General features: G+C 35.8%; 1 protein-coding gene across 2 annotated transcripts in view; it reads left to right on the top strand.

Annotated features, from left to right (window-relative positions):
• LOC104609851 (pleckstrin homology (PH) domain-containing protein) overlaps nt 1-1,766 on the top strand; it is a 165,833-nt gene extending 164,067 nt beyond the window's left edge. For both annotated transcript variants that reach the window (XM_010276250.3, XM_088895911.1), the window contains exon 64: nt 1,263-1,766. In XM_010276250.3, the coding sequence (XP_010274552.1) occupies nt 1,263-1,595 (333 nt within the window). In that variant the 3' untranslated portion in view covers nt 1,596-1,766. The remainder of the gene's footprint in view (nt 1-1,262) is intronic.
• Nucleotides 1,767-12,465: the final 10,699 nt, after the last annotated feature.

The raw sequence follows: 12,465 nt of genomic DNA, 5'->3' as shown, positions 1-12,465 counted from the left end.
TTAAAATTTTGGTGGTGGGCTTTGTGTAGTGAATGAGGTGCTGTGGGTGATTAGAGATGAAGAATATAGATGAAAAAGCAAGTAGAATGTTTGCTGTCCACCAAATAATGAGTAAGGAATCAAAAAGAGGTGAGCTCTTGCTTTAGGGTAAACAGCAAAAAGACTGATTGCTTAGGAGAGAGAGAGAAAGAGAGAGAGAGAGAGAGAGAGAGAGAGAGAGAGATTTCTGGCAACAACAATGACACTTATAAGGACCAAGTCCTAAACAACTCTAATAATACTTTCCTAGTCCTAATAAAACTAACTTAATTTAAAGACATCAGAAATTACTAAAAATGGTAATACAAGAATTATTATAAATAGTAAGTCTGAAAGTTAACATAAATAGAAATTTCGAAATAGTAATAAAACCCAATTCTTAAGACACTGACAACTAGAAAATAAATAAATAACTGAAACAGTACCAATATCCTATAACCCAAAAATTCTGAAATTGGCATAGGAATTGGAAAATTGGTTTGTTTCCCCATGAATTCTTTCCTTGATTCTGCATCTGCATCACCTTCATAGCCTCCATCATATGTACAACATTTGCTGATGTCATCTGATGCCATGCTGGCATCAACAAGAACTAGTAAGAGAGATGGCTATGGTCTTTTAGATCTCCAATGCATTGATATTGGTTCTAATATCCTTTGAGAAAGTACAGAATAAGAAAAGAATAAAGAAGAGAGGTTGAATGTTAACATCATTATTCAGTCAACCCAAAGGGGTGAAATATTTATATCAATGTGAGGTGAAATTACAAGAATGTGAATAACATGTATTCTAACAACTGTTAAATGTTTCCATAGCTCACATAAGCATGTCATGTAAAAGGAATGTGCCCAGAACAGATAATGTAAATAGAGGCTCATGTAAATATATATAACTAATAGTTGGAAACAAGCAATGCATACTCAATTCAACCAAGCCTTGTCCCAACCATATTGGGTTCGCCACATGAATCATCTTCTACCATTCCACTCCTGTAGGGAACACCCTAGCATGAGCATGAAATTATAAATCAAGATCCATGTCTTTCATCAAAATATTAAATGGCATCTGACACTTCCTAAACTTCAGATGGTGTGGTAATCTCACATGTATTGCATCATTTAGATATTAGAAGCATGATTTGGTGAGAGACTATTCAAGTGTGGTGAGATCTGTCATTACAGTTACCTGTTTTGAAAGAGAGTATGCTTCTCTCCATTGTGCAGGTGTGGAGGAACTGCTTAGATGACTACACAACTCCTGTCTCAATTTGGTATCCACGAGCACCAGAAGGATTTGTATCACTAGGATGTGTTGCTGTAGAAGGCTTCACAGAGCCACAACCCAATTCTGTATACTGTGTAATAGGGACTCTAGCTGTGGAGTCTGTGTTTGAAGAGTTAAAGGTCTGGGAGGCACCAGATTCATACCCATGGGCATGTCATGCTTATCAGGTCCAAAGTGAAGCTCTACATTTTATAGCTCTGCGACAGCCAAAGGAAGAATCTGATTGGATACCCATGAGAGTTGTTGATGACCATCAATTATCCGAAGAATAAGAAGCTCAATAAATTGTGTGAACAATTATAATGACCATCTCCCATGTTATATACATAAAAAAAAATTCCGCAAGATGGAACTATTTTTGGTTTGTCTACTTATTTGTGATTATGTTGAAGTATCTAAGGTTGTGTTTTGATAAGTTTCAGAATTTATGCTTTCAAAGCCCAGAAGTAAGGAGTCCCAACTTTAGGTCTTGTGCTTCAGGGGTTAAAAGTGTTTTGCCAATTTGCCATCAGATTATGATGTTCTTTTAAAAGCAAACTCTTACCAAATTCTTAACACTTTTTGACTCTTGTTTTTCATGGCCCAAAACTCAAAAGCAAAAGCTTATCCACACAACCTTGTTTTTTCCATCATTTCAGTGAAGAAATGACACCGAGAGGCCAAATAGGTTTCCCAAAATGCAATCATAAATCCAAGGATTATCAGCCATCCAATTTTGGGTTAGACTTAGACCATATATGACACATCAATGGCAATGAATGCGTGTGTACTGCATGTAAAAACCAGCATTATTTCACAATTGGTCATTCCTAACAACATTGTTTTAGAAGTCAAATACTAGATCAGTGTATGTCTTGCAACCAATCTAAATGTGAACATCTGAACCATTATCAGGCGTCAAAAAATAATCTGGACCATTATCAATATATTTTAATCAAATAGCAGTAAGGGTGAATTCACATCTTCATTTGTGCGAACTGCTTTGTCCGTCCAGTTTTATTATTTATTGGTCAGGATAGATCTTTAAATGAAATTAGCGAAGGAGCCCTAGACTTTCCAAAGCTTTTTTATCTTCACATAGAAAATGCTAACTTATTTCAGGAGGATTCCCAATTGATAATCTATAGTCTTCTCATAATTTAAAATTACATAAACAGTGGCTTAATGTTGTCAATTGATCCTAGAATAATTACACATGGGTGAGGATGGTATTTTTCCCCATCCCCATTGGATCCCAGCCTCCCTGACCTGATGAGGTGGGATAGAGAATCCTCAAAGTTATCTTCGGGGTCCACTATGATATGGAAAAGATATGGTATCCAAAAAAACAACTGACCAATAAACCAGAATCATAAACGCGATAGTGAACATGGTGTTATTTATCAAAATTCATGGGTGGGTTTTGATTGGTCAAAACACTTTTCATACCATATCTTTTCTGCATCATAGATTTTCCCTTATCCATATAGGCCAAAATGATTAAGAGTTCTGATACACCAACACACAGAACAGCGTTCCAATCATCCATTGCAGCCATACATTGAGAATATCTCCCATGAATTGCAAGGAAGATGTTCCTGATGTGAGGCTGCATCCCTACCCAATGGTTGGAATGGGATCTGCTCCTCACAAATGGGTGCCTTACAGGCACATCCACCATGCATTGGGAACATCTCCCATTAATAATAACTTATAAATATGGGAGATGTTCCCAATGCATGGTAGGATGTGCGTGTGAGGCGCCCTGTGTGAGGAGTAGATACAGTCCACTGGCCCACCACAAGCCAACATGGATGAATTTCTGCCAAATCCTTTTTATTATTATCAACTTTCTTGTTTAAGCCTTTGTCTCAACTGTATGAATTAGCTACATGAATCCCATTTTTGCCATGCTATTTTGTTGAATGCCATACCTATCATCAAAATCAAATTATGGGTGGTTAAATCATTTCTTATCATTTCAGTCTTCCCTTAGTTCTTTTAGCCCCTTGCAATAGATCACCTTTTCTAATAAGTGTTGTAGATGGTTTCCTACGCCTGTCTCATCACAATCCACTTTCTCTTATTAATCTCCTATCTATCAGGGTTACACTTAGGTTACTTTATATAATTTCATTTCTGACCATGTCTTTTTGTGGTTTTACCACTCATCCATTATTTAGACATACCATTTTTGCTATACTATGTTTTTTTTTTTTTGAAACATGGTGCATCTATGTACAATATAATGGTATTATAATTATTAATTTCTCTATTATCTAAGGCAAACTTGGGGATGTGGGCAGTCAAGGTGAAGGTAAAGTCAATTTTAGTCATTGTGATTTCTTTATGTTTATGTTCTTCGAAATGAATTATCAATCGAGGGTAATAAGAACTCTCATTTCTTGCACATTATATATATAGTGTTAAAAGGCCACGTCAGCAACTCTCTACTTCTATTCATTTTTCGTTGAACTCTCTCTCTCCTATCCATCTAAGCTCTCCCATTCACTCTCTTTCCTCCTCTTCCCCTACCCAGCCCACCCGTTAAGCCACGTCATCAACCCTTTCTTTCTGGTAATTAAGCACAACTAACCTCTCCCTAGATTATAGTGCCAATCTCTCTCTTCAACTTTTACGAGCTTCTTCACATGTGTCGTTCCCTACCGCTCAATCCAGAACCACCAGATATCTTTGATAATGGAGTTCTCGCTGGAAAGGAATGTACACCGTGAAACCACTGGCCAACAATATCGTTACAGCAAGGTCGAGCGAGGAATCACCTTTTTCGCCATCCAAAATGAACCAAAATAGGGGAAATTTTTACCCTCATAACATCAAAAACACCGACTAGATTGGTCATTTTTCTGACATCAAATCCCACTAGAAATAGTCCATGTTATGCATCATCTGGAAGTCAAAGCAATCAATCAAAACTCTTTAACATTTCCAAACAAGAGCTTATGGGCAGAGACAAAAAGGCAACATTTAATGGAGATCAATCGTCCAAGAAGATCTCGGACGACAATACGAAGCAGCCGAGAGAAGAAAGTGAATCAGAAGAAGAGGATTATAAAAACGATAAACTAGGCAACCCAGAACCAGGAGTTACTGGAAAACTCACTACATAATATCCAACATGTTCTTGGGGTGAACTGGATAGAAACAATCACCGAAGAACTCACCCCAAGGTCGGTCTTCCTCACCTGTGTTGAACGACACTGTTCGTCAGTGGATAACTACCTATCCCATCTAAAACTTCCTCCTAAAATATATCATAATTTATCTTACAATAAACTATTTAATTCTAACACCTGTTTTCCACCCCATATCTCTCTCTATTGTTTCCTATTTCTTAAAAAAAAAGTGTATGAATGAACCAGGGGTGTTTTCGTCATTTATAAGTCAGATTATTTTGGTCTTTTGAGTCTTTTTATAAGGAGTTTATTTGAATTTAGTTTTGTTCTTAAGGAATGGTTGGTGAGAGGGAAGACATTCTAGGGGCTTATGTGTAAATATTTTAATTCTGTAGGGGTCTTTTTGGTTCTTTCCCTCTTGTTTGAGTTGTAGTTAAGCTCCAGGTAAGGTTTTCAAGTATTGGGAGCTTGGGTTTTGAGGAATCAGCCCATCTTGGCACCTTCCAATCCCTCCATCACTGCTACGTGTCTGCATGGGAGGCTAGCTTGCTGCCATTATTACTATAGTGGAACTGTTCCAGGAGGAGTTTTATTTCAAGTTCAAGTCTGAAATCCCTAAAAAATCCAACTTATTTTGTTGTTTTCAGCTTGGTATTTCTTGTACTTCTTGTTATATACTTGAGGTACTACTGCATGTAATTGTCTTTCTGTCTACATCAAGTGGTATTAGAACAAGTTCTTTCCTTGGGTTTGTTGCAAAGTTCATCTCTTTCTTGTGTTTTCTATATTATCATGGCTGCAAGGGGTGGACATGGTAGGTGTGGTAGAAGACCACAACATGTTACTGTAGAGGTTTTCCAAGAGGCTATAAAAGGACTTCAAAAACATCTTGCACAACTTATAGCTCAAAATGCTGCTAGGGATGGTGATGTAGAAAATGATTTAGCGCTAGGAAGAAGAAGACAAGCTCCTACAATTGATAAACAACTCACTTACATTATTAGTGAAGAATCAAGTGAAGACATTGAACAACCAAAGGGTGATCAGCATGGAAGGAATAACAACCAACGGTGGGAAGACCGAATAGTGCAAGCTTTACTATCCAATTAGGGTCATGGTGTTCTACTTCATATTTTTGAGTTTGATGGTGAGTTAGAATTTGAAGAGCTTCTAGAATGGTTGAACAGTATTGAAAATTATTTTGATGGAAATAAATTAATGAAAAAAGAAAAGTGAAGCTTGTAACAGCCAAGATGTGTGGGATAACCTTAGATTGGTGGAAAAATTACCAAAGGGACAAAGAAAGGAAGGGGAAAAGAAAGGTTAATTCTTAGGGAAGAATGAAAGAGAAATTGAAATCCCAATTCTTACCACCAGACCATAAGCAAACTCTTTACCAAATGGTGCAAAATTTAAGGCAACAGGAAAAGAGTGTGAAGGAGTACACAAAAGATTTTAATATATTAATTCTTTGGAGTAATATGTTAGAAACTGAACAACAAAAAGTTAGTAGATATATCAATGGTTTGAGGTTGCCAATATAAGATCAAGTTAGCCTACATTGCCTGTGTAAGGTAAAGGATGCATATCAATTAGCTCTAAAGGTTGAACCTCAATTGAGTCAGAGCTCAGGGCAGAGGCTAAGTGCTGTCCAAGGTACACCTTCATCAGTAGGTTGAAGTGTTGGGGCTAATAGGGGTCATATGATCAACCAAAACCTACAATCCAAAGGACTTCAAATGCAACAAATAGCAGTCAAGGGAAGCCTACTATTAGATGTTTCAGGTGTATGGAGTTGGGATATTGTTCAAATGAATGTCCTAAGAAAATGATTGAAGGGCAAACACATCTAGTTGATGGAGTCATTGATGAAGGTGGTGGATAAATTACAACTTAATATTGTTCAACACCCCCAACCATATCATATTTTGTGGTTCAACAAAAGAAATGAGGTAAAAGTTTCTTCTAAATGCATAGTTAATTTTTCTATTGGTAATACATTTGAAGAATCGGTATGGTGTGATGTTGTCCCAATGGATGCATACCATATTCTCTTGGGTTGCCCATGGCAATATGACCGTAAGACCACTCATTATGGGGATAAGAACACATACAACTTTGTGAAAGACAATAAGAAGATAACCCTTAAACCAATGCAACTTGATTCATTTCCAAAGAAGGAAATAAAGCCAACCACTACTCTCTTCACCTCAAATAAATTGGCTCAAGAATATGGGAATTTGGGTGTTGTTTACATTTTAGTTACAAAAGAAGTTAGCAAAGAAACACTTGTTCCAAAGTTGGTGAAGAAGCTACTTCATGAGTATGCTGATGTGATGCTTGAAGAATTACCCGATGACCTTCCTCCCCTAAGGCCGTGTTTGGAAACAATGCAAAGGGAGTGTAAATCCCAATTCAGGGTAAATTTGCACTCTGGTTCACTTTCACATGTGTTTGGCAACGTTACATTTATGCATTGACAAATGACATATCAATGCATATTTACATTGATAATAAGATGTAAAAGTGCATCAATAAAAAAGAAGTAAATTTGCATTCAAGTGGCCTTTTGATAATAATATATATATATATATATATATATATATATATATATATATATATATATATATATATATATGTTTTATTGGAATTCATGTTTGCATCCATTACAGCTAAAAGTCTGTTTGGTAAGAAGTTAAGTTTGTTAGTGCAAAACTAACCCAATTTTGCAATTTATATGAACCGTTTTACACTCTACATATTTGCATTCACACTTATTTGCATTGTTCCCAAACGCAGCCTAAGAGATGTACAACATCATATAGATTTAATGTTCGGAGCATCATTGCCTAACCTACCCCACTATAGAATGAGTCCTAAGGAGCATGAGGATCTCCAAAGAGAAGTAACAGAGTTGTTGAAGAAGGGGCTGATCCATGAGAGCTTAAGCCCATGTGTTGTATCAGCTTTGCTCACACCAAAGAAAGATGGTAGTTGGTGTATGTGTGTTAACAGTCATGCCATTAACAAGAGTACAGTTAAATTTAGATTTCCCATACCCCGCCTTGATGGCATGTTAGACACATTGGCTGGTTCACAAGTCTTTTCAAAGATAGATGGATACCATCAAATTCGTATCCGGGAGGGAGATGAATGGAAAACTGCATTCAAGACTAAGGAAGGTCTTTATAAATGGTTGGTTATGTCGTTTGGGTTGTCTAATGCTCCTAGCACCTTTATGAGGTTCATGAGTCAAGTTTTAAGGCTATTCATGGGGAAGTTTGTGATAGTTTATTTTGATGACAAACTCATCCACAGCAAAGATCATGACAGCCACTTAGGGCACTTAAGAGCAATCCTATAAATCTTGAGACAAAATCAGTTATATATAAATTTGAAGAAGTGTAATTTTATGACAAATCAATTGGTGTTTTGGGGTATGTTGTTTTAGCTAAAGGGATTGAGGTGGATCAAGAAAAAGTTCAAGCTATTCAAGAGTGGCCAACACCAAAGACCTTGACTGAAGTTCATAGTTTCCATGGGCTAGTGACTTTTTATCGATGGTTTATAAAGAATTTCAACACTATTGTGCTACCCATAACTGAATGCTTGAAAGGAGGTGAGTTTACTTGGACCCCCACAGTTGAGAAAAGCTTCCAAGAGCTAAAGATGAGGATGATAAAGGCCCCGGTATTAGCTTTTCCTAATTTTAACAAGCTCTTTGAAGTTGAATGTGATGCATCCCATGTTGGGATTGGAGTTGTCCTTAGCCAAAAAGGTTGTCCCGTTGCTTACTTTAGTGAAAAACTCAATGATGCTAGAAGGATGTATTCCATGTATGATGTTGAGTTTTATGCCATTGTATAAGCGCTGAAGTTTTGGAGGCATTATCTTATATAATGGGAATTTGTGTTGTATTCAAACCATGAAGCATTGAAGCACCTTAACTCTCAACAAAAGATAAAAGGAAGACATGCTAAATTGGTTGACTTTCTACAAGAATATAATTTTGTTTTGAAGCATAAGGCTGGACAGCAAAATTGGGTAGTTAATGCTCTTAGTAGGAGAGTTCACTTGGTGTCAGCAATGTCTGCTAATGTTCTGGGATTTAGTTCCATCAAAGACCAATACCAAGATGACCCTTATTTTGGCCCTATTTGTAGAAGCTATACAACAGGTGACAAGGATATTCAAACCAAGTTTGTGTGGAATGATGGTTATTTATTCATGGGCAATAGGTTATGTATTCCATCAGGATCCTTGAGGGCATTACTCATTGCTGATTTGCATTGCAAGGGACATTTTGGTCGCAAGAAGACACTTGAAATGGTCTCCAAAAAGTACTTTTGGCCAAAGGTACAAAGGGATGTGTTCTATTATGTTGATAGATGTTACAAGTGCCAAACATCTAAGGGGCAACATCAAAATACAAATTTGTGTCTTCCCTTACCCATACCAGAAGCACCATGGACTAATATTATTATGGATTGTGTTGGGGTTGCCAAGAACACTAGGGGTGATGACTATTTTTGTTGTGGTTGATTTTTTGCATGAGAAAATACCTCCATCAGAGAAATTTATTCTCCAACAGGATTCCAGCATGTTATTGCCATTCTATGGTCAAACTGCAACGCCGAAGTGTCTGTTTGCAGACTGCAGGACAAGGGATGCTAGGGTTGGAGCACATGGATTATGAGAACCAGATATGGAAGCTTCTAGAAATGAGAGAGAAGTTCATGATGTCTACGATGAATACGTAGGTGAACCCACATCCATATACAGAGCACGAAAGCACTACAGAGCATATCCCGATGAATAGTTCAGTATTAGTCATCTACGAGGTGTGTTTGGATGCAAAAGGCAGAGAGGTACCATTTTTCTAGTGCGTATACGATGTCGTGATGGTGGGGCTTCACTCTCTAGCCGCCCAAATCCATTGTTTCTTTGATCGATTTGTTTATTTAGGAGGTTGGTCATGGTTTCTTTGATCAATTCTTACATTTTTAATCCCAATTGTCTATGTTCCAATCTGAGGGATTTCTCCGGTGAGGTTGTTATGCTTCAGATCAAAGCTCACCATCACCAGCAATCTCCCAAGTGATGTCAGGATCTCACCGAAGAAATGATTGAGCCGATTGGAACTAGAAACGAAGGGATTGTAACCTCATAGAGAACTCATGGTTGTGCCATGCATCACAGCCGAAGAGGTAAAATAGGTATTTTGAAAAAAAAAAATTATCATTGATTTAACATTTTTCGTCTTGGTTGTTGACAGAAGGGAGGTTTTTATCGATTTTTTTGAAAATAGAAGGAGGTTTTTGCTATAATTAAATTATAGGGGAGGTTTTTGTATTTTACCCTAAATATATTACTTAAGTGATGTTTTTTTTTTTTGCTTTTTTCCATACAGTTTTTTGTCTACCTTAAGTTTTGTGCCATCATCAACAAGTAAGTCAAATTGATTTCTTTGATGGTAAATTTTATTTTTATTGATTACGAATGCCAAATACTACTATTTTTATATGTTTTTATACCATGTGAAGAAGACAAATTAAGGATGAAAGGAAGGCTAAGTTGATGGCCAAGACTCAAAATGTCCAAAGCATGGTGATGGTGAAGGGAAAAGATGATGTCTTTGTCAATCAAACTCTCATTTTTTTTTGTTTGTTGTTGCTATATCTAAAAGTATTGAATGCAATAGCCATTATTGTTTAGGTTGGTATTTCTTCAACAATACCAAGCATGTGAATTAAATTTTGAAGACTAATTTTTGTTTAAGCAAAGCAAAATTATTTAATCACCTAATTAACTAATTAAATGTAATAATTTAATTTATTATGCAATACTCAATTATCCATATGGTATATGGATGTGAGTCTCTTTTCTTTTCTTTTGTTAGGCACCAAGTAATTTTATTATAATTAGTAATTTACAAATTCATTAATAAAAAAGCAAAATTAAGTAACAAAACCTTAGCATATATTACATTAACAAAATTCACTTAATAATATTATAACAACTATAATGAAATATAATTTGGGTAAATTTAGATTACTTTTAATTATATTTTGAATAATTAATAAAATTTAACAAAGCTCATTTGACCAAAAAATAATACTTGGATTGGACTTGAACCAACACAACCTAATTGGAAATGTCACAAGGCTCTTTTGCTTCAATTTCTTTTAACAAAAACAATACTTAGATTGCTCTTTAGCTTCAATTTTAAACCCCTTCATCATCATATTGGGTAGCGGCTTTTTCCGTGCATCACATGGACCCTACTAGTAGTTCTATTAAAAGCTCTCGGGCCTAATAGGCTTCCAAGTTTCTTCCAAAATTTTTATTTCTTTCTTAATTTTCTTGTTTTTCAAGTGTAAAGAAATAGTCCAATTTGTTTTGGTAGTGAGAAATAGTACAATTGAACCACAATCAGAAACCCTTTAATTTATTAATTATAAATTTGCATCAAATTTAATTATTAATCGGATGCATCTAAATCTGAAATAATAAGAGGGACATTGAATCAGGTGTCAAGGTTTAGGTGCCCATTGACAGACAACCCCACCCTCACCCAACCCAAATATGGAAGCGGCTAATATCAATTCAATCCTGATTTCCATCTATATAGTCGTGACGGAGTCTACATCGTCTGTCAACAAAACACATTCCAACACCCTTCTAACATGATCTAATTAATGATTAGGCTGAGTCTGATGGTGAGATGAGTGGTGTCAGATCACGTTGGATGATTGTGGAAGAGTGTTGTAACATGTTTTGTTATCTAAACTAAGAATCAACAATTAACATCTTCTGTTGTAGGTCTTGGATTAGGGTTGAAAATGGATCGGATTGAATTTGCTAAAGGGTATATCTAATCCGGTTCAATAAGAATCCATCTAGGGATGGCAATTTAGATTTAGTGTTTTAAAGATGGGTTTTAGGAGATGGATTTTGAGATTCTGCAACCCGTATGAATACGGGTAGCATATATTATTAGGCTAAACCTGACCCTCCCCAACCCTCATATTGTTGGAAAGCATATAAATTTTATATACTAGGTGTTAAATTTAATAATATTTTGAATTGTATATGAAGGATAATTAATAGTTTGTGTTTTTTACATGTCTTAATAAAATTACTAGAAATTTCGTTATTTGTTTGTGTTATTTCCATATTTATTGCTGATATAATACAAGAAATAGTAGGAAATTAGATGTGGGTTTAAAAACCCAGCCCACCCCTACCCTTGAATGTAAGGAGGGTAGGGTTGTGAAGGGTTAGATTCTCAAAATCCAATCCACTATAAGTTTTGGGATTGGTATGGGTTGAGAGGTTTAGGGAAGAAGGTCGGGTCTAGAATATACAAAACCCTCCCTAAACCTACAATTGTTGTCATCCCTAAATCCATCCAATCCAAATATGATAAGAATTCATCAAATTTCCAAGATTATGATTCAAATTTGAATATCTTCTCAGATATCTGATTCGATTTGAATTGCAATAAAAACAATAAATAATATATTATTTATATAATATAATAATATATTATAGTATATATAATATTTCATAACTAATGGATCAGATCAGAGTATATTTGACTTCAATCCAATAACTAAATGGATTGGCTTTTCTCATTCCCTCAGATTTTTAGAATAAGTAAGTTATCCAAATCTGTTTCTTATCGGATTTCAAATACGACCTTATCTGACTTATTTGCATCCATAGCTTGAATAACGTTTTTTAACGGCAAATATATGCCTTACAACGCAATATCCCAACATTAAAGTAGACCATACGGAGAATGACCCATTCAATGCATTTGTAAGTGTAGTTGATGTGGATAAAAAAATAAATTACATACAACACTCCAAATGCACAACAATGCAAAAGAAATATCAAGCAGGATTTTAGACTTAAAAGTTGAAGTGAAATTCCTCATGAAACAGTCAATAGAAATGGCATCAAGTTGGCAAGTTGGCCTCCCTCGTGAATACGTAGCGTTAAAGGGATTGGAAGGTGCTAA

Source organism: Nelumbo nucifera, chromosome 1 (assembly GCF_055504915.1).
Source record: "Nelumbo nucifera cultivar China Antique chromosome 1, China Antique-T2T, whole genome shotgun sequence".
Lineage (NCBI taxonomy): Eukaryota > Viridiplantae > Streptophyta > Magnoliopsida > Proteales > Nelumbonaceae > Nelumbo > Nelumbo nucifera.
The sequence above is the reverse complement of the archived record's forward strand: the minus strand, read 5'-3'. Positions and strand labels throughout refer to the sequence as shown.